At 39.3% G+C, this 27,153-nt stretch overlaps 3 protein-coding genes across 3 annotated transcripts; 1 reads left to right on the plus strand and 2 right to left on the minus strand.

The window, feature by feature from the left end:
* The first annotated feature begins 1,099 nt into the window (after positions 1-1,099).
* LOC143590209 (uncharacterized protein At1g76660-like) lies at positions 1,100-11,964 on the plus strand. Its single transcript, XM_077070760.1, has 3 exons — positions 1,100-1,183; positions 1,995-2,615; positions 10,842-11,964. Exons 1-3 carry the CDS (start codon positions 1,100-1,102, stop codon positions 11,307-11,309), a joined length of 1,173 nt encoding a protein of 390 aa, XP_076926875.1. The 3' UTR covers positions 11,310-11,964.
* Positions 11,965-22,515: 10,551 nt separating this feature from the next.
* Positions 22,516-24,032, minus strand: LOC143590206 (uncharacterized). Its single transcript, XM_077070757.1, has 2 exons — positions 23,496-24,032; positions 22,516-23,415 (listed from the first exon to the last, which is right to left on the minus strand). The coding sequence occupies exons 1-2, from the start codon at positions 24,030-24,032 to the stop codon at positions 22,516-22,518; spliced, it is 1,437 nt and encodes a 478-aa protein (XP_076926872.1).
* A 608-nt stretch (positions 24,033-24,640) lies between these two features.
* On the minus strand, positions 24,641-26,111 carry LOC143590207 (uncharacterized). Its single transcript, XM_077070758.1, has 2 exons — positions 25,650-26,111; positions 24,641-25,405 (listed from the first exon to the last, which is right to left on the minus strand). The coding sequence occupies exons 1-2, from the start codon at positions 26,109-26,111 to the stop codon at positions 24,641-24,643; spliced, it is 1,227 nt and encodes a 408-aa protein (XP_076926873.1).
* Positions 26,112-27,153: the final 1,042 nt, after the last annotated feature.

Below are 27,153 nucleotides of genomic sequence, written 5' to 3' on the forward strand. Positions count from 1 at the left end.
AGATGAAGAAAGAAAAAAAAAAACAAAGTAAGATACAAGTTACAAAGCATGAAGTATAAACCACCATGCATAAGTAAGTTGCTAATTGTAATATACGGAGTATAAAATTGATTGATCCCATCAAAACACCGTTTGTTTGGACTAGGGTCTCAATAGAAGTGTTGGACCTGGATCCGGGGGATGACATTCAATTCAAGAGAAACCGGTTTTCCCATTTTTCTTCTTTCGCTTTTTTTCATTTTTCTTATTGCAGTTCCTTACAACTCATGAGAGACTGGCTTGTAGTCTCCAGACCTCGTAAAAAAAACAAGTGGACCCGAAGGATGGCGTTCAACGACACCCCTGTTTTTTCACTGTCTAATCTCGACTCCCACTCCGTTCCCTTCATATTAAGTACAATGTATGTATCAAACTATAAAAATAAATATTATTCAACTTTTAATATAGATAAAAAAAAAAGTTATACTGCACGTATAAGTACATATATTTCTTACTTTTTAGTTTTTAGCATTAATCACATGGATGTTAATCATATTTCATGTGATATGTTCACATGATGGTTTTGAACTAAAGTTTAAGAAATTGCATATTTGAATCAAAAGTATATTGAAACGTTATATCATCTCCTCGTCCAACGACTGTTAACTTTACATTCTTATATGGTTTTGGTCCAAACATATACTTGTCAAACTCCAAGACCAAAACCAAAATCAATACATGGCACGAAAACTATTATTATTATTATTATTATTATTATTATTTAATCAAATGTAGATTTGTGTCAAATGTTAGGTGAACCAAATAATACTTCAAACTCAGCACAAGGGCCTTTTTGTACTTTGACAAAAGTTACACTTACCCCCCTAAAAAAAGTAACAAAACCACCTTTTAAACTTTAAACTTTTAAACTTTTTACTTTTTAGCTTACATTCCCAATACCAAATTGAAGTCTTTGCCGTGTTTGACCCCAATGTGATTCACACCCATCATCATTCATATATTCATATTCATTAATAATAATCATTCTATTCTATTCTCACAGCACAAACCCATCAAATTCAGATCAAATAACCAACGTGTTTGATTTGATTCCTTCATCATGAATGATCCTACGGCCACCGTCAACGCCGCGTCGGTGATCGCATCGGCGGAAAACAGAGCACCTCAATCGACTCCGGTTCATGTTGGTTTTTATCAAATTGGAATTGATGATTGTGTTTTGATCAAATTGGTTGATGGGTTTTTGATTTGATGAGGTTTTAGATCTGGGTTTGCTGTTGATTGACCGTTGGTGAATCTGATGTTGATATTTTGTGATATTTGTATTGATTTGAGTTTGTGATTATTATTGATTTTGTATTAATTAATGGAATTGATGGTGATTCGTGTCGTTTGGATGGTTTATGTGCAAACATGAAGCTGATTTTGTGTTAAATTTGTAGTGATTTTGTTGGGATTTATGTTATAGGTTTTCTTTTTAATTAATTTGTGTGTTTATATTCCCAATTTGTGTAATTGTAAGATTAATTAGTGAAATGGTTTGATCCAAATGCATTAGCAGCGCTGTAAACGAACCAAACGTTCGGCGAATTGTTCGTGAACTTCACTGTTACGCGGTAGGTTCGTTTATGTCCATTCGTTTCCCAAAAGAACGAACCTGAACAAGGAATTTCGTCTAATTAACTAAAGGAACAAAGGGCGTGTTCATGATTAGATAATGTGTTTGTTTACGCCCGAATATAAATCTAAGCAAATTATTAACTATAAAGCAAAAATACAGATGAGTATTACGTGATAGATTTATAAGTAAAATTAACATTAATGAAACATTAGGTTAAATGTGCTTGTTCAGTTTGGAGTTCAAATTGTTATAAATGGTGACTGTTATGGGCAGTTAAAACTTAAAAGCTAGAACTTTAGAAACAACTGTTAATACAGGCAAATTGTTGAATTGTAAGATACTATTTGTTAATTGTTTATCGTTTGTTATATAGAAACGAAGATGGGGAAGCTTTTGGAGTATTTCTTCTTGTTTTGGATCTCAGAAGCAGAATAAGAAGATTGGGCATGCGGTTCTTGTACCTGAACCTAGTTCATCAAGAACCGAGGCTAGAACAACCGAAAACCCAACTCAAACCTCTACTGTGGTGCTTCCGTTTATCGCACCGCCATCATCTCCTGCATCTTTCCTCCAATCAGAACCGCCATCTGCCACCCAGTCACCTGGCGGCTTATTATCCTTCACAGCTATATCCTCCAGCATGTATTCACCTACTGACCCGACCAACATGTTTGCTGTCGGGCCATACGCCCATGAAACACAGTTGGTTTCACCACCAGTGTTTTCAACATACACCACCGAGCCGTCAACCGCACCGTTCACACCGCCTCCAGAGATGGTTCATTTGACCACACCGTCATCACCCGAAGTGCCATTTGCGCGGTTTCTTGGTTCAGCTAGCCAAAATGTTGGACCTGGTCGGAAATTTTCATCATCACCACATGAGTTTCAGTTGTATCAGTTATACCCCGGAAGCCCAATGGGCCAGTTGATATCGCCAGGGTCGGTGGTGTCCAATTCTGGGACCACCTCTCCGTTCCCGGACGTGGAGATTGTTGGGGTTTATACAAGTTTATCAAAGTCAAGTTAACCATATTTAACTAGAAAACGCAACGGAAGCTTAGATTATAAATCTTGTTATGAACATACCATTATGTTAAAACTAAAACCCAATTAACAAGGATCAAAATTACAAGAACATAATGCTCACAAAATGTAAGTGTACCTTCTTCTACCTTTAGAAGAACAAGCAAGATGTTGAAGATGATGGTGGATGAATGGCAAGCCTCCAAGGAAGAAGACCTCAAGAGTGTGATACCCCAAGCTTTTGCAACAACACCAACTTGATTGCTAGGAATTATGAACACTTAAACAAGCTCACCAAGCTCTCCCAAAAATGCCAAGGTTGGCCGTGGGGTGTGTAGAGAGAAAGAGAGTTTGAAAAATTCAAAAGTTTACTTGAGAATCCAAAAAGGGGACAAGACCCAAATGCATGTAATTTGAATGGAGATATAAAGGGATGGTCAACACAAAAGGACAAAACATTTGGTTGGACCAAAACCTCCACCCACATGGGGTGGCCGGTTTTTTTTTTTTTTTTTTTTTTTATTTTTTTTTTATTGTTGTTTTGTTTTAACATTTAAAAACATCTCCATTTATTTTATAAAACTCATTTTTATAAAATGCACATACATTTATGTAATTATTTAACCAATTAAATAATTATTTTATATAAACAAATTATCCAGATAATTTATTTAAATCCTCAAGTGTGTTTGTTTAGAAAACCAATTTTCTAAACACGTAGTGTTCGGTATTCGTTTAAATGATCAAATCACTAAAAGAATACATTTGGTGTTGTCTAGCTTGTTATTGGGTATGACCCGACTTGGATCAAACACAGTTAGCCACATTAATATAAGTATGTGTCTCGGGCATACGTAATTCCAACAATCTCCCACTTGCACGAGATACATAGAAAATTAATGCAAGTGGTGAATACCGCCTAACAACAGTTCACCACCCCTAATGTGTTTGACGAAGTGCCATTCAATAACATCATCCCTTCAAGTCCCTTACTTGATATGATTTAGGTGAATCTATCATTATATCCCTTTGTTACTAGATGTCATGTTGAATCTAAGAGACATAGGTGATCATTCTCTTTACAATTCAACTTTATCAGGCCTTAGACATCTAAACTCTCAACACATAAGAGGAACAAATTCCGTCTTGACTGTATACGCCTCTCACTATCACTTTATACTCCACCTGAGCTCATCCTTATGTACCATCTTTTACGAATAGCGAAGGGGAGAGTCAAAGTGTAATACTCGGTGAAAATCAAGACCCAATATACATCTCAGGTCTAAGGATAATATGAAATTCTCCTTTACTCAAGATTACTAATGATCAAGTCAATCGACTCCATGTAGTAATATTGAGAGCGGGTCAGTCCAATATTTGTATCCCACAAATATCTATGAACTTTGGCAGCAAACCTATGCTCCATATTCATTTCTTATGAATATCCACCAAACCTAGTTCATAATAGTCTTGCTTCATATTTGTTCCCACAAATGTGATCGACTACGGACTTTTAGAATAAGATAACTTATTCATGGATTAAACATGCAAAATTAGAATTTAACTCAAGATTCCATAATCATATAAAAGAGTTAAATTACAAAAGTCTTTTAAACTTTAATACAAAATAGATCAAATCCAATTACTAGAATATCGAAGTCCTAAGCCACTCGCATGACGCTCATGTTTCGGTCTTTCTAGGAGTTTTGTGAATGGATCCGCAAGATTTTGATCAGTTCCAACTTTGCGAATACATATCTTTCCCTTTTCAACTTCATCCCTTATGTAGTTGAATCTCCGCTCTATGTGCCTTGTCTTTTGGTGCGAACGAGGTTCCTTGATTTGTGCAATCGCACCCTCGTTGTCACAAAAGATTTCTAGGGGGTCTTGAATGGAAGAGACCACCCCTAGATCAGTAATGAATTTCTTCAACCATGCAGCTTCCTGAGCTGCCAATGAAGCGGCGATGTATTCTGATTCTGTAGTGGACAATGCTACCACTTCCTGTTTTGAGCTCTTCCAAGAGACAGCTCCTCCATTAAGAGTGAACACATACCCAGATTGTGATCGAGAATCATCTCGATCAGTTTGGAAGCTCGCATCCGTGTAACCTTTTATAGCGAGTTCCTCCTCACCAGATCCATATATCAGAAACATATCCTTAGTTCTCCTAAGGTATTTCAATATGCTCTTAACAGCCATCCAATGACTGTTTCCTGGATTCTGTTGGTATCTGCTTGTCATGCTCAAAGCGCATGACACATCCGGTCTAGTACATATCATCGCATACATGATGGATCCTATAGCAGAAGCATATGGGATTTGTTTCATCGTCTCTTGCTCACCCTTTGAGCTTGGACATTGAGCTGAACTCAATATGGTCCCTCTTTGAATAGGTACAAAACCTTTCTTGGAGTTTTCCATCTTGAACCTTTTCAAGATCTTATCAATGTATGTACTTTGGTTCAAACCTATCAAGCGCCTTGACCTATCCCTATAGATCTTTATTCCCAAAATATAGGCAGCTTCACCTAGATCCTTGATGGAAAATCTACTTCCAAGCCAAGCCTTAACGCTTTCCATGGTTGGAATGTCATTTCCAAATAGTAGAATGCCATCGACATACAATACTAAGAATGTAATTATACTCCCACTAGCCTTTTTATACACACAAGCCTCATCAGCGTTTTTGATGAACCCAAAACTTTTGATTTCTTCATCAAAACGATGATTCCAAGTTCTAGATGCTTGTTTCAATCCATAGATTGATTTCTTTAACTTGCATACTTTATTAGGATGTTTTGGATCGACAAAACCTTCAGGCTGAACCATATAGACATCTTCCTCAAGATATCCATTTAGGAAAGCGGTTTTGACATCCATTTGCCAGATTTCATAATCATAATGTGCAGCTATGGCAAATAATATCCTAATAGACTTTAGCATTGCCACAGGCGAAAAAGTTTCATCATAATCAACCCCTTGAGTTTGAGTGAAACCTTTAGCTACAAGTCTTGCTTTATAAGTATCCAAGTTTCCATGCATATCGGTTTTCCTTTTGAAAACCCACTTACTTCCAACAGCTTTGGAGTTGAGTGGTGGTTCAACCAATTCCCAAACTTGGTTATCATACATGGATTGCATCTCAACGTTCATGGCTTCAAGCCATTTGTCACAATCATTCTTGGACATTGCATCACGGTATGTGGTTGGTTCATCCGAATCTACCACGTAGCAACCTTCTACAAAAAATCCATATTTTTCAGGTGGATTGCTAATTCTACCAGATCTGCGAACGTTTTGTGTGTTTTGATCAACCACTTGATCACTTTCAACAACCTCTTGTTGAGTGCTAGTATCAACCAATTGTGTATCATCTTGTGATTCTTGATCCTCATCAAATTTCACTGTTCTACTATTAGTTCCTTCCTCAAGGAACTTAGTTTCCAAGAACTTACCCTTTCGAGCAATAATAACATTTTGCTCACTAGGATCGTAAAAGTAATATCCTAAATCATCTTTAGGATAACCTATAAAGATACACTTAGTGGATCGGACTTCTAATTTGTTTGGGGTGTATTGCTTTACATAAGCTTCACAACCCCAAACTTTTAAGAATGATAGCGATGGAGCCTTTCCATGCCATACTTCAAAAGGTGTCTTCTCCACTTTCTTGGTTGGAGCCATATTCAATATGCGAACAGCGGAAAGTAAAGCATAGCCCCAAAATGATAGAGGTAAAGTGCTTCTAGCCATCATCGATCGAACCATATCTAATAGGGTACGATTTCTCCTTTCAGACACACCATTATGTTGTGGTGTTCCAGGTGGAGTAAGTTGTGAAATAATTCCACAACTCTTAAGATGATCTTGAAAAACACCACTTAGGTATTCACCTCCTCTATCACTACGAAGTACTTTGATTGTGGTTTTGAGTTGCCTTTCTACTTCAGTTTTGAAGTCTTTGAACATTTCAAAAGCTTCATCTTTGTGTTTCATTAAGTACACATAACCATATCGACTATAATCGTCAATAAAGGTAATGAAGTATCTTTCACCATTCCTAGTCATTGGTCTAAAAGGACCACATACATCCGAATGTATGATACCCAATAATTCTTTTGACCTTTCAAAAGTTTTATTAAAGGGTTGCTTTGTCATTTTGCCTTGTAAACAAGATTCACATACATCAAATGAATCAAACTCATTGGTTTCTAGAATACCACTCTTGCGAAGAGTTTGCATGCGATTCTTGCTTATATGTCCAAGGCGACAATGCCAAAGATAGGAATCACCCAAGTCCTTCTTGAGTTTCTTGGTGTTGACATTATACATTGAACTATTATGTGACATACCACTTTGATCTATTTCATATATACCATTCATGGGTATAGCTTTAAAATAAAATATGCCATTCATCAAAACATGAATATCATAATCAATAAACTTAAGATCAAAGCCACATTGTTTTAAAAGAGACACGGAAATAATGTTTCTCCTTAACTTAGGAGCATACAAAACATTCTTCAAAATTACTTCCAAACCACTTGGAAGCTTTAATATGTAGTCTCCTTGGGCTTGGACTTCAACTCTTGCTCCATTGCCCATAAAGAGACTAATGTCCCCTTTGTTGAGTTGTTTACTTCTTTTGAACCCCTGCAACAAATTGCAAATGTGAGTTCCACATCCGGTATCAAGTACCCATGTATTTGAAGAAATAACATTTAGTTCAATATGTATAGTAAAGATAATACCTGAGGTATGCCCCGCATCCCTCTTATCTTTTAACGCATTGAGATAGGTCGGACAATTCCTTTTCCAATGACCTATCTCTCCACACTCAAAGCATGGATCTTGCGCCGCAACCTTTTGCTTCTTTTCCTTCGGTTTGATGGGCGTGATGGCTTTTCTCTTTCCCTTTCCTTGGACGTGGCCCTTGCCCTTAGCAACACTTGCTTTGGGGTTGGAGTTATGTCCCCTTTTGCCTTCATTGATTGTTAGAACGGGTAAAACCCTTTTACCCATTCCCGCTTCGGCCGTTCTTAGCATTGCGTGAAGCTCACCAATGCTTTTGTCCCACCCGTTCATGTTATAGTTCATGACAAATGTTTCAAACCTTTTGGTCAAAGAGTTGAGAATCAAATCCGTAGCCAACTCATTAGAGACGGGACAATTCAACCTACGAAGCTTTTCAATGTAGCTTTTCATTTTTAGGACATAAGATGAGACGCTTTGGGTTTCCTCCATACGACATGCATGAAACGCTCGAACCGTTTCGAAACGTTCCGCTCTAGCTTGTTGAAGGAACATTTCCTTCAATTGAGTTATCATGTCGTATGCCCCATGATGCTCGAAATCCTTTTGGATTTCGGGAATCATAGTCCCCAACATGAGGCAAGAGGCTTGCACCGAATCTTTGGTGTACTTGACCCAATCGTTATACGCCTCCTCATCTTCCACGTTAGGCTCATCGGGAATGGGATCGTCTAAGACATATGATATCTCTTCTTGTTTGAGAACTATTCTCAAGTTGCGATACCAATCCATAAAGTTATTATGGTTTAGACGATCCTTTTCAAGGATGGTTCTTAAGGATAGGTTACGGGTGTTATGGGTAGAGGTGTTTGCATTGTTAGCGGCCATCTACAAAATTTAACAAAGTTTTATTTTAGTATTATAAACAATTTAATTATTAATACCCTTTTATTCCAAATTTTAAAATAATAATTAAATTCTAGAATCCAACGATAAATCAAATTTCGGTTAGGTGACCTTTATCCCGTTATTTGATTTAACAAGGTAGTCAACCTTGACAATTGCAACCCTTTGCAACTTCTAGAGGTATGGGACCATTCGAAATCCTTATTTCGTGTTGGCATGTTTATCCCATCAACACCATTGGACCCCATGCTTAGGTGACCTTTATCACATGGTTTCCAATTCAAGTCGTCCTACTTGTATAAACATGTAAGATTAACATACAAGTGGTTAGGTGACCTTTATCCCACAAATATGTTAATATTACCTTAAGTATATTAGTTTGCTCTAAAATGGTTAGGTGACCTTTATCCCATTTAAAGTTTCCTAATACGTTAAGTGTCTTACAAAAGGATGGTGTTAGACTTGTTTCCTTGGTAATTATGAAAAAGGGATTTTAAGTTTTCCAATATTCTAGTTTGAAAAACATTATGCCATATCCTAACATGCATTTAGTAATATGGCGATTTTGAAAACCAATTTTCAAGGTTCAAGTTATAATAAAACCAATTTTATTATATGTGAGTAATCGCTTAGTTTTAATAAACCCATTTTATTAACTAATTGACGCGATATTACCAAATATATATAGAACCCGTTTTATGCTAGTTGTCGTTCCTATGTGACGGTTTGGATATCCTAATATCTATCAACCACACGTTACATAAAGTAAAACAAACAACCAAGCATACATGCAAAATATAGTCATAACCGAGAACCGCTAAGTTTGACCATACTTGTTAGCCGAAACAAGTATAGGTCATAAGTCTCACCTAAGGGACAAAACATGACACAAGGATGGAATGTTGACTCCCACTTGATCTTGCATCCAAATGCTTCAAGTATCCTTTCCAAGTTGTTGTGTTCTTGTTGGGCTTGTAAATGGGCTCCAAACTTCCAAAAGTCTTCTTGGGCCCAAGAGTGAAATTTATGGGCCTAATGGGCTTGAATCCCATGATGGGCCGGTGAGGCCCAACAAGCCCAAAATTTGGTCCAAGGCCCAAATCCACCAATTCTTGCATCTTCAATTTTTACAAAATGTATCCTAATACATATTTTTCTAAAACAAAGAAAATGCAACTAATCTATTTATTACATACCAACTTATGAATAAATAAATTACACAAGCCTAAAATATGAATTATTACAACCATATTGAATAATAAATATAACCAACATACACATAACAACAATCAACACATCCAAGGTCTCGGTTTCGGTTATGACACATCCAAACATACCAAATGTTCTAAGCATGCAACCTAAGCAACCATTGCCCAAAAACATCAAAGGAATCGGCCCCCCCCCCCCCAAAAGGCTACGGCCCAAACCCCCCCCCCCAAAATTTTACAATTTTCAACATGCAAATGTTAATAATGGTTTCCTAAGATCTTTCCATGCATGTCAAGATCTTACAAAACCATGGGGGTTAAATCCACCAAAATTTCGGACCCCTTTTTCACCCATGAAAAAACCCGAAATTTATGAACATGCAAGGAGCATAAGTCCTTGTAACCGGCTCTTGATGCCATTGTTGGGGTTTATACAAGTTTATCAAAGTCAAGTTAACCATATTTAACTAGAAAACGCAACGGAAGCTTAGATTATAAATCTTGTTATGAACATACCATTATGTTAAAACTAAAACCCAATTAACAAGGATCAAAATTACAAGAACATAATGCTCACAAAATGTAAGTGTACCTTCTTCTACCTTTAGAAGAACAAGCAAGATGTTGAAGATGATGGTGGATGAATGGCAAGCCTCCAAGGAAGAAGACCTCAAGAGTGTGATACCCCAAGCTTTTGCAACAACACCAACTTGATTGCTAGGAATTATGAACACTTAAACAAGCTCACCAAGCTCTCCCAAAAATGCCAAGGTTGGCCGTGGGGTGTGTAGAGAGAAAGAGAGTTTGAAAAATTCAAAAGTTTACTTGAGAATCCAAAAAGGGGACAAGACCCAAATGCATGTAATTTGAATGGAGATATAAAGGGATGGTCAACACAAAAGGACAAAACATTTGGTTGGACCAAAACCTCCACCCACATGGGGTGGCCGGTTTTTTTTTTTTTTTTTTTTTTTTTTATTTTTTTTTTATTGTTGTTTTGTTTTAACATTTAAAAACATCTCCATTTATTTTATAAAACTCATTTTTATAAAATGCACATACATTTATGTAATTATTTAACCAATTAAATAATTATTTTATATAAACAAATTATCCAGATAATTTATTTAAATCCTCAAGTGTGTTTGTTTAGAAAACCAATTTTCTAAACACGTAGTGTTCGGTATTCGTTTAAATGATCAAATCACTAAAAGAATACATTTGGTGTTGTCTAGCTTGTTATTGGGTATGACCCGACTTGGATCAAACACAGTTAGCCACATTAATATAAGTATGTGTCTCGGGCATACGTAATTCCAACAGAGATCACGCGTGGCGTTCCGGTTATTCTTCACAACCCGACGCGTGCAAAGCTCTGGCCTCAAGGGTGGAAATCCCAGCAACAATCAGGGGTCACGACTCCTGCAGGCCCGCAGTCGGTTTTGGGCCGACAACACTCGGATGTGGGCCCGTTGACGAATTTCTCGAACGATGATCAGCATGTAGTTGATCATAGAGTGTCATTCGAGATCACGCCGGAGGAAATTGTAAGATGTGTTGAAAGAAAACGTATAGCTGATGTGGCGAACGGACGAGATTGTGGTCTTGATGACATGGCAAATTGTCACAGATCAAGTGGCACTCTTGGATCTGCTAAAGAGTTTAACTTTGGTAGTACAGATGGAGGGGATTCTGGCTGGTGGGCCAGTGTGAAGGTTGTTGAACAAGAAACTGGGCCTGGGCCCACAAAAAACTGGGCTTTTTTTCCTATGGTACAGCCAGGTGTCAGCTAATGATTGGTGTAATCTAAAATGTTCAAAGTTAAAAACTTTGTTGTTAGAGGAAAGAAGTTAGTGTAAAAGATCAACAAATGACAAGGTTTGTTAGATAGATGCATATAATATTATAAGATTTCAGTTCTTTCTTTGTTTTTAGATTTTAATAAAGTTTCACATTATTTATAATAATTAGCTATGAAAACTTCTTCTAATCTGTTGTTTAATAATTTGAAGTTCAAAGTTTTTTTTTTATTAACAAAATTTTATTATGGTTTTTGCAGTCACAATTCTCAAAGAAAGAAAAATTGATGACAAAAGGGCATGTGAAAAGTAGATGGGGATTTGGATCTTGATATCTACATACATGGGTCTCACATTATTTGCTAAATCTAAGGTTGTAAACGAGTCGAGTTTGATTTCGTTTAACTAGCTCAAGCTTGAACTCCCATTGTTTCAATCCATGTTTAGAGCTTGAACTCTCGAGCAACTTTACAAAATCGAGTTCGGGTTGGGCACTACTCGTTTGTTAGTTAATCAATTTTTATGTGTATACATATATATTTATTATATTCAATTTTAGTACTCTTGGGAATGTAATAAAATGCTAAGGAAATCGAATAGTTTTTGAAAATTTTGTGGGGTTAAATCATGAGTTGAGCCAAACCCGAGTTTGCCCATTTAACACAAAATATTTTGAGTTAAAAGACTTTTCTAGAGCTTTATTATGAAGCTCGAGCATAGTTCATGAGTGATTGTTAAAGTTTGAGTTTGGATAGGGCCATACTCACTTATTATTTATTATATTTATATAACATATCCCTGTTTCTGACTGGGATTGTAGAACACACAAAAAAAATGACCCATAAATAAGAGGTGTATTTTAGTCACTTTACAAAAACTTAGCATACTAATTACCGATTGTTATCAACAAGGACCATTCATGTTACACGCTAGGAATTAAATGCATAATTTCTCGTACATAGGGACCAAACTAATAAAGCATACATACCATAGAGACTCATTCCTAGCATGTAACATGAATGGTCCTTGTTGATAACAATCGGCAATTAGTATGCTAAGTTTTTGTAAAGTGACTAAAATACACCTCTTATTTATGGGTAATATTTTTTTGTGTTCTACAATCACAGCCAGAAACAGGGACGCCAGATAGATATGATAATCATTGTCTCATATATGATTGTAAAAACATGTTCAATACACAGCCTAGTGGTATGTGTCGGATAATCACTTGTAGGGTATTGAGTATACCAGTTAGTTTATTAAAAATTATCCGTTGATATTTCAATTAGATTTCTTACTTTTTAAGTTTTATATAATTTTATTACTTAGATAATATGGAAATAAAAATTCTAAAGTTGGTGAATTAGTAGATTAATCTATACAGACAACAAAAGAATATAAAAATAAAAGAAAATGTTTATGGGTATGATTCAGATAAACATGTATGTGCTTCAGGTAATCGGGTTGGATATCACCTAATACCATCCTTGTCTCGTATCTGTGGAAATTTTTAAAACTAATATCATACATTCATACCTAATAATCTCATACCCACATATGTACATGCCTAATGTTTCACATTTTGAGTTTGTATTTGAGCGGGTTAAATTGTCATCCCCTAGCCTTAACAGGTAGAGACGGGCATAAGGGGATGTTAGCGAGGGGCGTGAAGGTGGTGACTATTGAAGTAAATCTTGCATGTGATCGGTGATCGAGCAAAAGAGGAGAAGAAACGTGGGTTGATGGACATGTGATTATTTGTTTATTAATGTTCCTCTTTCTAGTATTTGTTACTACTTTATTTTACTTTTTAGTTAGGGGGACGGGGCGGTGCGTGATAAGCCACCCATCACACGTGATGGGTAATTGAACACCGCCGTCGGTCCTTTTTTCAAGCGTGATGGCCATCACGCAAGTGATGGATTTGAGTGATGGAACTCTCTCTCTCACACAAAAACCTATATGTATATATATACACCCCAAATACACTCCTCTCACTCACACAAAAACCTATATGTATATATATGTATGTATATATACCCACCTATCACACCACACCACACCACACCTTCTAATATCCATCAAATGTGATAGATTTGTAGCTAGTAACCACCCCTCCCCCCTTATAATTTAATAAAGTTGTAAGATTTTTAACGTATGTTACCATTAAAGACGGTGTAATCTATCAGTGTATAATGAAAACAAAAGGTGTAATTTCTTGTAGCTGTGTAACAGTGTTATCTGCTAGTAAATAGTGAAAACAAAAGGTGTAATTTCTCATACAATTTATACACTACCAAATTCATGAAACATAGATACTACACGGACAATTGATAGAAATATGTTATATGTCGACACATACTTTTTACTTATTTATATCATAATTACATGTTTAATAATATTTATTATATTATTATTCTATTTATATAAACAATATGTTATTTTAGTACCATGAACGTAATCAATCCGAATAGATGAAACTCATGCTCAAACTCGTTCATTAATGAGCTTAAATTTAGGTGTGGGTTCGTTTAATTGTTTAGGCTTAACTTGACCCGGATTTTTAATCAATTTCAAGTATCTCAAAAGGGGTTTACACTCCTTCCAAACCACAAATTTGTGTATTTTGCCTTCTCTTTTTGTGTTAGGACTTAGGATTGATTTTGACATTAACATTAACATCATTGATGGAGTAAAATGTCAAAAATCGTTTTTAAGGTTTGGTTAATTATGTGATTTTCATTCAAAAAGTTTTTTTTGCACGACTTGACCACCAAGATTTCCACTTCTTGGCAATTACGTCCAACTTGCTAACTCTGTTCAACTCGCTAACTCCATTAGGCTTTTAGCGACAAGTAAAAAGAAGAGAAGCAGAGAGGAAGGTGGGAGAGCCACGGTGCAAATTACAAATACACCCTTTATTTTCGACCAAATACACCTTTATTTTCGATCGGGAAATGATTAATAAAGTTGGGTCATGTTATTCATACACCCCTTCTAGAAACTCACACACCCTTTATACGATCGTATAGGATCTATATGATCGTATGGAATAAAAAAACGAAAAAAGTACACTTGCAGGCGCAGTGTACGGAGTTTGACTGAGAGTCATACGATAGTATAACTCCCATACGATCGTATGGAAACAAAAAAAAATATAAATTGAATGACTTATCTGTGCATGTTAAAACCAAACGTGATATACATGGATAAGAATTATGCATGATATATATATATATATATATATATATATATATATATGTATATATATAATATTCCGTACGTACTTACCCTCGGTTTACGGAACGTCACGATACAATATTCCGACGTGATATAATATTCAGTTTATTATTTGATACGACATAATATTCCGGACATGATATAATATTCTACCGATTTTAATATATAAACACGAAGGAGACTTGTTTCTTTCTCATTCATTCACTACCAAACCAACGTGCGTGATGTCGATTTCTGGCGATGACGATAACGATAGCGAATTCTATAACAACATATCAATGTTTACAACTGATCATGTCTATTTTTTAAAAATTATATTTGTATTATTTAAGCACGGGCATCACTAAATATTTATTTTGTTTAAGTTGTTTGGGTCCGTCGATGAACTGAAGACATGGGCGCAAACTACTGGTTGTGAGAATGGTGTCGTCATAGTCACAGAACGATCAAAGAGTAATGTTGCTGGTGAGGTGGTCAAAATATACCTAAGGTGTGATCACGGAGGGGAGAACAAGTGCACTGCAAAAACTCGACGTACTGGTTTGACCAAACAAGTTACCCGTGGTATGAAGATTTATACGGCAAGGAAGTTAGGTGAAGCAACAGTTAAAAAATATGGGAATTGTTAGAACTTTTCCGGAGGGTCTTCGATTTTCTGTTCAGGAGGGGGTCATTTGGGATCCTCATCATCCGCCCCCTTTAGAGGTACATGTGTTCAAAAAAGAAAAAAAAAATATAAGAATAATTATAAGAAAAAAAGAAACTGTTAAATAACCCCAAACCGTAGAATTTGGAAACCGAACCGAACCAAACCGTTAGTAACGATTTGGTTTCGGTTCGGTTTCACGGTTTTGGATATTTGCCAAACCGTGATACTTTTTTTTATATATGCTAACTTTAATTTGATTATGCCTCATAAAATAACTGTGAAGGTTGTTTTAGTTATATTCATCTAAAAAATATATATTTAACACCCTTGCAGGAAGAGCATTTGGATGAGCATGCTCAGCAGCCTCAGCAGCATCAACATAGGCATGCTGTTAGAGTTGAAAGGGTGCCCCACCAGCTTACTCAGGATTTTGAGCACTTGAAACACCGCATCGAACTTATGGTGGGCATGCAGGAGCGGTATCATGGATGGCAGGCTGAGTTGGTGCGGTCACACGGTTTTGTTGTTCCTGAGTTGACGCAGCCACAGCAGGATCCGGGTTAGCCCCACCCGCCTCCACATGGTTAGGGTTTTGACGTTTCTATATGTTGGTCATATTTTGGTACTATATTTTAGACTTATGTTTTTAATGTTATGGTGTTAAGACTTGTATTATCTTTTGGAATATATCTTTTTAATGTATTAGGGATGTTTGTTTGAAGTTTAGTTATGATGTTATTTGGTATTTTCTTTTGCTTCTTTGTATCTTATTATTCTATTTATTTATCATATCAACAAAGCTACACCAAGAATGTTGTGTATGAATTGGTATAGTATTCATCTAGCAAATTGGGTTTATGCTATATATTTTTTTCCTCTAAATATACGTCTCTCGCGCCGAACGAATAGGACAAACAACTAGTTATACACTATATAACTTTATGTTGATATGCCATACTGAATTTGTAAATATAATATATATGTTTGTAACAAATATATAAAACTTCTTTAAAAAGTTGCAAATTGTTGAAAGAAAAATTAAAAAAAACAAGCCATACGATCGTATAGTATCCATACTATCGTATGAAATGTTCCTGAACAGTAGACAAAGCCTACGAGAATCTGACAAAAGCTGAAGTCCTATACGATCGTATAGAACCCATACGATCGTATGTGTTCCAAGGGTGTATGAATAAGCCAAAAGCTGTTTGAATAACTAAAGCCATAAAGTTTTACTTCCATCACAGTCAATAAAGACTTTTCAAATCAATATTATCACAGTTTAACTACTTTTCAAATTAATAATAAAAAAAAGGGTCATGCTATGCATACACCAGCCCCCTGGTGTGGGAATAACGCTATACGGCTCGTATAGGGCCTATACGAGTCGTATAGCCCTAACCTATTGACCTGCGTACGAACGTGTCAGTGTGGCATCTTTTTGCAGTCTATACGAGCCGTATAGATTTTCCAGCTCGTATAGCCTACGTAACTCGTCTAACCTATACGAGTCGTATAGGGTCTATATGACTCGTATATACAGCATGTCAGCATGTACTTTGACCAGAGATTTTTAATTACTTTTCTGGTCTATACGACTCGTATATGTGGTATACGATCCATATAGACCAGGTACCAGATTTTCAAAAGGCTCTATTATGAAGGCTATATTTCAAAAGTTGAGTTAACACGAGCCAAAACATCTACACCAACAAATGAAACTATTTTTATAGCAATTATATTTCAAAAGCTTAGATAACTCATATATGTGTCAACCAAAATGGATTGCATTACCACATCTAAAAAGTCGTTACCCCGAAACGCTCATGTTGTACGTAGGTTGCTATGTATATTTTTATTTTGTAACCAACTTGGGTGTTGTTTTTAATATTTTGTAGTTTTAAGATTGAAAAAAAAACTATACGAGTCAAATAGACCCTATACGAGTCATATAGCCCTATACGAGGCGTATATGGGCTATACGATACAAAAGAATAAAACATGACACTTCTGCTTGAAAATGACTTGATCATGCACCTATACGAGCCTATACGACTCGTATAGGCTACCCTGGTGTATGAATAACTAACATGGTGTATGTATAACCCAAGCCATAAAAAAATGTATTACTTTTAGTGTGTTTTCCAAAAGTTTCTTGTGCAGTGTACAGGAAACAACATAGAAACTGTCCTTTCAGAATTATTACTTTATTATTTTCACTCGCTGACGTGAACCGCATGGTTCCATTGCTTGTGCCTTGTAGGGATTAGCTCAACCTAACCGATACCGATAAATACTGATCACAAATTTTCTGATTTTGAATTTCTTAAAGACAAGATACCGGCACCGATATTTTTAAAAATATTTGATTCAATGCTAGTACGGCACGCTACCAATACAGTACCTGTTTGGTAGCACTACCATAGAAAAAATCTCGATAATTACCGGTACTGATCCTGATTTTCTTATAAACTTGGTACCGGTGCGATACCGATACCTGATACTATTTGCTTGTCCATAAATTGTTGGTTTGTTACTCAACGCACAATAATTTGATTCTAATGGTGCACAATCCGTTATATACATTTACGTCGATATATGTTTCTTCATTATGACCTGAAGAGTTTTAGTAAATCCGTTGAGGAAATATGTGACACACTATTAATGATCACTTTTAACAAATAAAGTGGTAACATTCAATTACGTATTCATATTTCACAACAATTTAAGAAAATATTGTGAAGCAATGAAGCTGGAGGTGCACAAACCGGTTACAAAGTCAAAATCGGTCCGGGTTGTTCAACATAAAGCTAAAACCGGTTCGGGTTTTGGTCATGTTTTTAACTGGGTCGGTTTAGGTAAAGTGGTTGGGAACCGACTTTAATGGAGAAGATTATAAACGATTCTGAGCCTATGGTTCAATCGACTCAAAACTAGTTTCTATCTTATGGAACAGTATTGAAAATTCAGTAATTTTGGCAATCTGCCATTGGGTTAAGCATGACAAGATTATACATTGTATGACATGACAAAAATACTTTAACTTAGATTTTTATTTTTTAGAACTTAAATGAAGCACTATTTAAATTCGAGTTTTGAAAAGAAGTAAATCAAAATTCACAAATTTGTATTAAGTTCGAAATTAGTTTACTGAAATCGAATCGAATTTTAATGTCTTCGAACCGAATATGAACCTTGAAATTTGAATTGTAATCGAATTACAAGTTTTCCGAGCCTAAATTCAAATATTGAACTCTCCTAATCACGCGGACATATAAACGAATATGTGGCATAAAAAGAAATCCTGAGGGTTACTTCACCCCGGTGCCTTTGTCCGCCCTAGCCGACAATTGTAAAAGCCTAGGTGTTCGAACCTACGTTGATTTATACTGGAATGTAAGCCCAAGTGGTTTTTTTAGGAAGAAGATGATGATTATGATAAGAGAATGTATATATTGATTATGAATATTCTGGATTACATGTCCTGCCTCTTTGTACTCCTTCCTTTATATATACAAACCTAAAGATAACTCCTTTACCCTCTAGGTCTTGACTATTCTTTTGTTCTGTGGACTTTTTGCCTCATCGCCGAAAGCACTTGGGGATTCCCTTTATCCGCTGGTCGTTCTTCTTCCTCCTGATCATGCGTGCGCTGATGGTCTTCACTCTTCTCGAGTCCACAGTGGCTTTCCCCCCATGTTATAAATTCCCGCCTCTTGACTATTGACCTAGGCTCTGGTTTTATGGGCCAATTGTCTTGGGCTTGATGGACTTTATTATGTCTTGTGGCCCAGTTCATATGGTAGCTCTTCAAGTCCCCCAGTTTATTGCCTTCGTTATTAATGACAAAGGTAATAAACTTACACATCATACTTGGGCTTCTGGCCTTATGTCCTATTTCCCTGGCCCAATTATCTTTGCTTGTTGTAGCCCAATATTCCAGCCCACAAGTCAAGACGACTTGTATAGGTTTCTTATTAATAATAAGACTGAAGCTATGACTTATCTTGAACCCTTGTATATGGCTGGGTTAAGTTCAGTGTGGTCCGATCCATTGACTCGTCCGTCCGTGATTGAGGGTGGACGAGGTCGCTTATCACATATTCTTTTCATTATTTTCGTTCGTATTTCCTGTTGCTAACTCCTTTACTTGTTTGTTTTACAGAACGAAGTTTAATGGAGACCCTCCATAAAGGTCCCTTAAAGGCTGCTGAGTTTGTGAGCCTGCCCGTGTCTCCTACTACAATTCGGACGTGAGTCCCCCAGCTGGCTCGACTTCCCCAGATCCGTCTTTTTCTGTTGCTGATATCCATGTCCGTGTTGAAGAAACTCCGAAACGTAAGACTCCTCTTGTCGACATTTTCGATGATTCCATGAAGGGCAGGTTACGCAGCTCCAAACGTCCCTACTTATGCAAGTCTTCCACTTCCTCGCCGGCTTCGGTTTCTTCACATGAAGTTGTTGACTTAGACTCGGACTTTTCCTTCCCGGTGGTTACCTCAACTGTAATAGACCAGGGGGCCGGTTCTTCCAAGGAGGCAGGACCAGATCCCAAAGGAAAGTTACCCCAAGCACTGACCTGTGATTCGCCTAATCCTGCTTTGGATGATTCACAAGACATTTTCGTTTCTAAATGGAAGTTGATTGTGGGGTCATGTGTTAACACTCCTCAACTGGCTCATGAGTTCCTAACTCAAGCCGTTCCTCCTGCGGATTACTATTACATCCGATCCTTGCCAGTTGATTCCCTCGTTGGTGAGTTTGGGACCTACTTGTATCGGGCCATGGCTTTGGGAGCCGCGACTCGTCAAGCAGTAATAGATGCAGATCAGGCTCTTCGTGAAAGTGCAGATGAGATTTCCTCACTCAAGCATGCGGATGAGAAAGATAAACAGAAGATTCAAGACTTGAAATAGAAACTTGTTCTTGGTGAAGAGAGGGTTTTGGAGTTATCCAGCTTCGAGAGCGCTTTGAAGGTTTCAAAGGACGAGGTTGCCTCCTTAACTGCCGATTTGAAAGTGTCCCGTGATCATGCTGCTGGTCTTGAATCGAAACTCTCTAAGGTTGGTGTCATACCCTCTCCATTTATTTTTTTTCTTCTTTTTCTTTTTTTTGTATTGAGTTTCTTTATGTTACGTATTGACAGTTGGAGGTCTTGTTGGACCAAGAACGTGCGAAGCTTGAAGTTGCCAAAAAGGATGGTGAGGCTGCTAGGGTTCAACAGGATCAGGCTATTGTTGAGTTGCAGGGAGAGTTGGCTCATGCTCGAGAGGATAGGTTGTGGATGATGGCGGGGGGATTTGGGCTGGTTTATGAGATAGCTCGTTCGTGTCGTGAAACATGTCAGGTTCGCGATGTTTTGAACAGGGCTATCTTTTCCTCCGGGTTCCAACATGGGCTTAAAGCCGGTTATGATCACAGTGTAGAAGGGACTCCTCTTTTCGAGGTCCCCACTTTCTCCCTGACTGTCGTGGCTGAAGCTGAACGCGCCTTTAGGGTGTACAATGCTCACCTCCCCCCCATTCTGTCCCAGCTGTGTGCTGCTCCCGACTTTTCTATGGATGAAATCAAAGCTTTGTCATCGATGATCGACCCTTCTTCTTCCCTGCCATAGTGGTTGATTCTCATGTGTCTTGCCTCAAAACTCTTTTGGGTGTTTTATTTTGATGTTTATGTATGAACCTCTCGAAGGTTAAGACTTTGTGTGGATGATAAATCTTTATTGGCCATGTAGTAGTTTGGGAAAGGTTACCGTAGTATCTTAATTATGACTTTCAATTATGCCCTTGTTGGCTATGTAGTAACTTGGGAGGGGCTCCCGTAGTATCTGAATTATGATTCTCTTTTGCTTTAACCTTTAATGTTTTGATTGACCGGTCAACCCATCGACGGGGCCTTCTTTATGTCATTTATGGCATAAAGGTATTGTGTTATTGTTATGAATTGCTCTACTTGTTTGTTCTCGCGGAGAGGAACGTGGTTTAAGAATAACTCGAATGTTTGTCATGTGCGCACATTTTTAATTTCGAATAAAACGGATTGCCATCAAATCTCTCATTCCACATACATAGATTACAAAAAGAAATCTTCAAAGCTTAGTTAATGGATTGATGTCCTCACGGAGAGGTTCTTTGAGATTTATCCTTTCTTCTGGGAGTCACGCCACCTTTTAATGTTTATCCAAAAATCGATGTTATGGGTATCCTCCCTTCTTCCCCTGGAGGGTTTAGGCATAATATTTCCTCAATTGCATGGAGTTCCAGGTCCGGGGGATTTCCTCCCCGGAGTGGTATGCCAACTTGTACGATCCCTTGTCTCCGGCCCAAATGACTTGGTAGGGTCCTTTCCATCTGGGGCCCAATTTTCTTTGGTCTTCCTGTCTGCTTGCTTCATTTTCTCTAAATACCAAGTCCCCCACTTTGAATCTTACTTCTCTCACCCTTGAATTATAATACTTCTCCATTTTCTTATTGTACTCGATTTCCTTTCTTGTGGCCATCTCCCGTCTTTCTTCATCTAGATTCAAGTGTAGCCTGAGGCCTTGTTCATTCTCCCGCTCAGTTAATAATGTACGATGAGTGGGCAGCCTTATCTCAACGGGTATCATCGCCTCCGTCCCGTAAGTTAAACTGAATTGGGTCTCTCCGTTGCTGACTTTTGGCGTTATTCGATGTGCCCAAAGGACATGGGGTAGTTCGTCAACCCACGAATGTCTTTGTCTGCCCAGCCGGTTCTTGATCCCTTCTACGATGCTCCGGTTCGCTCTCTCCACTTTTCTGTTGGCCTGGGGATGGGCCACGGATGTGAATATTTGCTTGATCTTCAACTGGTGACACCAATCCTTGAAGGGACCACTAGAAAATTGCTTCCCGTTGTCACTTACTATGGAATGAAGGAACCCAAAATGACAAACTGTGTTTTCCCATACAAACCTCTTTACTTGCTGCCCGGTGATGGTGGTGAGGGGCTTTGCCTCTACCCATTTCGTGAAGTAATCTATAGCCACTACTAAAAATCTAGTTTTCCCGGATCCTTTTGGAAAAGGACCGACCGGGTCGATGCCCCACTTTTGGAAGGGCCAGGAGGAGCTAACGGGGACGAGGTTATGCTTAGGCTGGTGAGTGACTGGGGCATAAATCTGGCAGCTATCGCACTTCTGTATTTCCCTTAACGCGCTCAGGAACATTGCTGGCCAATAGTACCCTGCCCTCATAGCTCGAGCAGCCACCATCTTTGCCCCCATGTGCATCCCACAAATACCCTCATGTATCTCCCGAATGATGTATTCTGCCTCCGTAAGGTTCACACATTTCAAGGAAGCTCCCAAATAGGATCTTCTGTACAACGCCCTTCGATTATCTCATACTGCAGAGCCTTGATTCTGAGCCTTCGAGCTTCTTGCTTAATTTCCGGTACGACCCCTTCCCATAGGTACAGTAGGATGGGGGTCATCCAATTCTCCTCCTGGACTTCGACATTGGTCATGGCTATTTCCATAATAGACGGCTCTCCCAGGGTTTCTACTTTAACTTCTTTGGCTAGGTGATCAAAAGCAACGGAGGTTAGCTTACTTAGGGCGTCTGTTTTTTTGTTCATCCCCCGTGAGATGTGCAAAACCTCGGCTTTTTCGAAACTTTGCATTAACTCTTTGACTTTCTTCAAGTACTCCACCATCTTTGGATCTTTTGCTTCGTAGTCTCCCTTTATTTGATTTTCCACCAACAGTGAATCAACGTGAGCCTTGATACGTCGGACTTTCATCTTTTGAGCCATTCTAAATCCGGCCAGTAGTGCCTCGTATTCGTCTTCATTGTTGGTGCTGGGGAACTCGAGTCGTATTACATATGTTAATTCGATACCCTCGGGGCTGATAAGGATTAAACCTGCACCGTTCCCGTCCCCATTAGAGGCTCCATCTGTGTAGAGGAGCCATAAAGGCTCTTTTGGGTCTTGTTTCGTCCTCTTATCGAGTCTGTTCCCAGCCCCTTCTTGCTCGACGAGTATGACACCATCTTCTGGCACTGATTCCGTGATGAAATCAGCCAGAATCTGCCCTTTGAATGACGTCCTGGGTTTGTACTCGATAGCATGATCGCCCAGTTCAATGGCCCATTTGGCTAACCTCCCCGACACTTCGGGCTTCATAAGAACCTGTTGCAGAGGCCAGTCAGGACGCGGATCACATGGGCTTAAAAATACCGTCTCAGCTTTCTGGCCGTGTAAAAGAGGGATAACACCAGCCTTTCTATAGGGGAATACCTCTCTTCAGGCCCTTTGCGTGTGCGACTTACGAAGTATATGGGGATCTGGGCCTCTCCCCTCTCTACCATGAGAACCAAGCTGATCGTGCGATCGGTTTGGGACAGGTAGAGTATCAGCGTCTCCCCGGGTTTGGGGGCTACCATGGTAGGAAGCTCGCATAAATGAGATTTCAACTCTTCAAAAGCTTTGTCAGCCTCATTGTCCCAGCAAAATTTGTTTTTCTTCATGCTTCTTCGGAGGACTGCCATAAAGGGGAGTGTCCTCTCGGCTATTCTGGATAAAAAACGGTTAAGGGTCACCAGCCTTCCATTCAATCGCTGGACCTCCTTGATGCTTGTGGGCGGCTTCATGTGTAACAACGCTTCCACTTTCTCTGGATTAGCCTTCATACCCTCGTTGGTTACCACCACCCCCGGGAATTTCCCTTCTTCTACTCCAAACAAACATTTTCCCGGGTTAAGCTTCATGTTGGCCCCCCTAAACGTCCGGAAGGTCTCGTTGATGTCTTCCAACATTTTATCTTCATCGGTAACTTTTATTACCAAGTCATCTACGTATATTTCCATGTTTCTTCCCCTTTACGGGTCGAAAAGCCGATCCATAAATCGCTGGTAAGTGGATCCAGCATTTTTCAAACCAAATGGCATCTTGGTCTAATAGAAAGTTCCCTCATTGGTATAGAAAGCTGTTTTCTCTTCATCTCTGGGGTTCATCTGGATTTGATGGTACCCCTTGTAGGCGTCCAGAAAACACCTCAATGGGAATTGGGACAAAGACTCAATCTTCTTCTCTACTTCCGAAAGAGGGTACGAGTCCTTAGGACAGGCTCTGTTCAGGTCTTTAAAGTCAATGCACATACGCCAACTGTTGTTGGACTTGGCTATCATCACTGGATTGGATATCCACCGAGGGTATTTTACCTCGCACACTATCCCCACTTGTAAAAGCTTCCCCGTCTCTTCCAGAACGGATCGACTTTTTTCCGGCCCAAGCTTCTTTTCTTTTGCTTCACAGGTTCCATCCATGGAGACTCGTCCAGATTATGCTGTACCAAATTCCTGGGGACCCCGGTCATGTCCTCATGGCTCCATGCGAAGACATCAGTGTTGCATAACAAAACCTCTTTGAGACCAGCCCTCCCTCTATCTGACAGCTGAGTCCCGATCTTGACAGTTTACTCGGGATGATCCTCTTTAAGGACCCATTCCTGGGTCCCCGGTTGAATCTTCTTAACTCTACTGCATTTCCCAATGCTGGCCACGATCTTTGCCGAGGACCGAACCGTGGCCACCCCCATGGAGGTAGGGAACCTTAAATACCCGTGAATCGTGAAAGCTACAGCTCTGAAGGCTTTCATACCTGGTCTTCCAAGGATGATGTTGTACTTAGATGGAGCAAGCACTACCAAGAATTGGAGGTTCACCGTTCGCGTTCTCTCACCGTCCCTTAACGTTATGGGTAACGTAAGGGAACCCAATGGCTCTACCACTTCCTCCGAGAATCCCATTAAAGGGCAAATATCCTCTTCCAGTCTGCTTCGAACCTCTTCCTGAAGTCTTGTGAAACAATGTTTGTACATTACTTCTACTCCACTTCCCCCATCAACATGGTTCCGGGCCACCCGGTGTCCCGCAACACTTGCTGAGATATTCAAAGGCATCTCATGAGCCTCATCCTCCTCTAGGCCTGGGAATGAGATGGAAGCCTTCATCCATGATGAGTTCCCGGACCAATGCCCCAGGCGACCCAACTTGGCATGTCTCATCAAGTCGTCTCCCTCTTCTTCCCTTCTTCTAATCATATCCACAAAATGCCTATCGTCGTCTTCATTCTTTACCTTTGTCAGGCTTTCCTTGGGAACTGACAGTGGGAGTTGGCCAGATTTTAGGGTGGCTTCCCATAGTTTCTTCAACTGGACGCAGTTCTTCGTGGTGTGTCCCTGGCTCTTGTGGTAATTGCAATACCCCTGGGGATTGGCTTTGTAGGCTTGCTTGAAGGGGTTGGAGGTTCTGGGAGTATACTTTGCCTTATCGGCCAAAAGGACGTCTCCCGTGCTCGGAAGGTGTCTCTCCTCGAATGGTGGTCGATGTCAGGGATCTTCGGGGCGCGTATCTGTTGGAAACCTCGGGGTTGGGGGGCTGGTATGGGGTGGCTGGAGGTGGTCGGTATGGGGTGAAACGAACCTTTTTGAATGAGGATCTTCCTTTTCCTGGACTTAAGCCTCCCCCAAAATTTCCCCCGCTTCCTCCCTTTGGTATGATTCTCTTGGTTTCCCATTCTATGAGCTTTGTCCCCGTGTCTTTGCCTCTGACGAAGGCCCATACTCGGTCCATGAGTTTATCGAAGGTGGTGGGAAAATCTTCCCCCAGCTTCTCCGTTAGCTGGGAAAACCTTAGGCCGTTAATGAACCCGCTAATCTTCATGACCTCCAGCACCCCTTTGATGTTCATGCTTTCTGTCACATATCGATCCATGAACTGTTCCACTTTTTCATCGTCTCTTCTTCTTATGTGTAGAATCTTGTTAGGATTCTTCATGGCCTTTCTCTGCTGACTAAAATTTCGTAGGAACTTTCCCCTCAGCTCCTCATAACTGTCAATACTTCCCGGTTCGAGGCTGTCAAACCAAATTCGAGCTCCCTCCATCAGGGTTTGTGGGAAAATCAAACACCATGCGGGCATGGACTACCCGCTAACCATTCCGGCTCTCCTAAAAGCATGCAAGTGATCCTCTGGGTCTTGTGTTCCATCGTACTCGTCTGCCGTTGAGGGATATTGGAGCTTCAGGGGCATCGTGGCTTCGGCAATCCGTCGGGTGAACTTGGACATATCCGACGTGTCTGAGGGCCGGTAAGGGGTGTCTAGGGCACCAGGAAGGAACTTTTCTTTCCCTTTAGATGCAGCTAGCAGAGTGGCCAAAGATTCTAACAATGATCCTGGATCCTTTTCTCCTGTCTTTTTTAGCTCTTCCCCTCCTTCTGGACCAGGGGTTTCAAATGACAGCCTTGTCTTAACTGCCATTAGTTTCTCTCTTTTCTCGTGTTCTTCTAAACATGCTTTGAGCGTGTCCTTGTGCGCCCGGATAAACTCGGGGGTTATCTTCCACCTTTCTTTGGTGTTTCCTTCATCTCAAGTCTTATTTTCCTGTCTTTCTTCCCTTTTCGTCTCATCTTCTATCAACACCGAGCCGTCGTTGCTTCCCATCTCTTTATCAGACTGGGGTGTTACGTCCGTTCCTCCAGGAGTAACCATCGTGCTTTCTTCGTCAGAACCTGATAGGAAAGCTGTGGGCATCCCTGTCAAGTTTGAATCAATCATCCCTTCCACTGCAAGCGATAAGACCTTCAATTAAAGGTCCCACGGATGGCGCCAATGTTCGAACCTGCGTTGATTTATGCTGGAACGTAAGCCCAAGTGGTGATTTTTAGGAAGAAGATGATGATTATGATAAGAGAATGTATATATTGATTATGAATATTCTGGATTACATGTCCTGCCTCTTTGTACTCCTTCCTCTATATATACAAACCTAAAGATAACTTCTTTACCCTCTAGATCTTGACTATTCTTTTGTTCTGTGGACTTTTTGCCTCATCGCCGAAAGCACTTGGGGATTCCCTTTATCCGCTGGTCGTTCTTCTTCCTCCTGATCATGCGTGCGCTGATGCTCTACACTCTTCTTGAGTCC

The sequence above is a fragment of the Bidens hawaiensis genome, unplaced genomic scaffold (genome assembly GCF_021521415.1).
Source record: "Bidens hawaiensis isolate Kalapana, Puna unplaced genomic scaffold, B.hawaiensis_p1.1 tig00038209_1, whole genome shotgun sequence".
NCBI classification, from domain to species: domain Eukaryota; kingdom Viridiplantae; phylum Streptophyta; class Magnoliopsida; order Asterales; family Asteraceae; genus Bidens; species Bidens hawaiensis.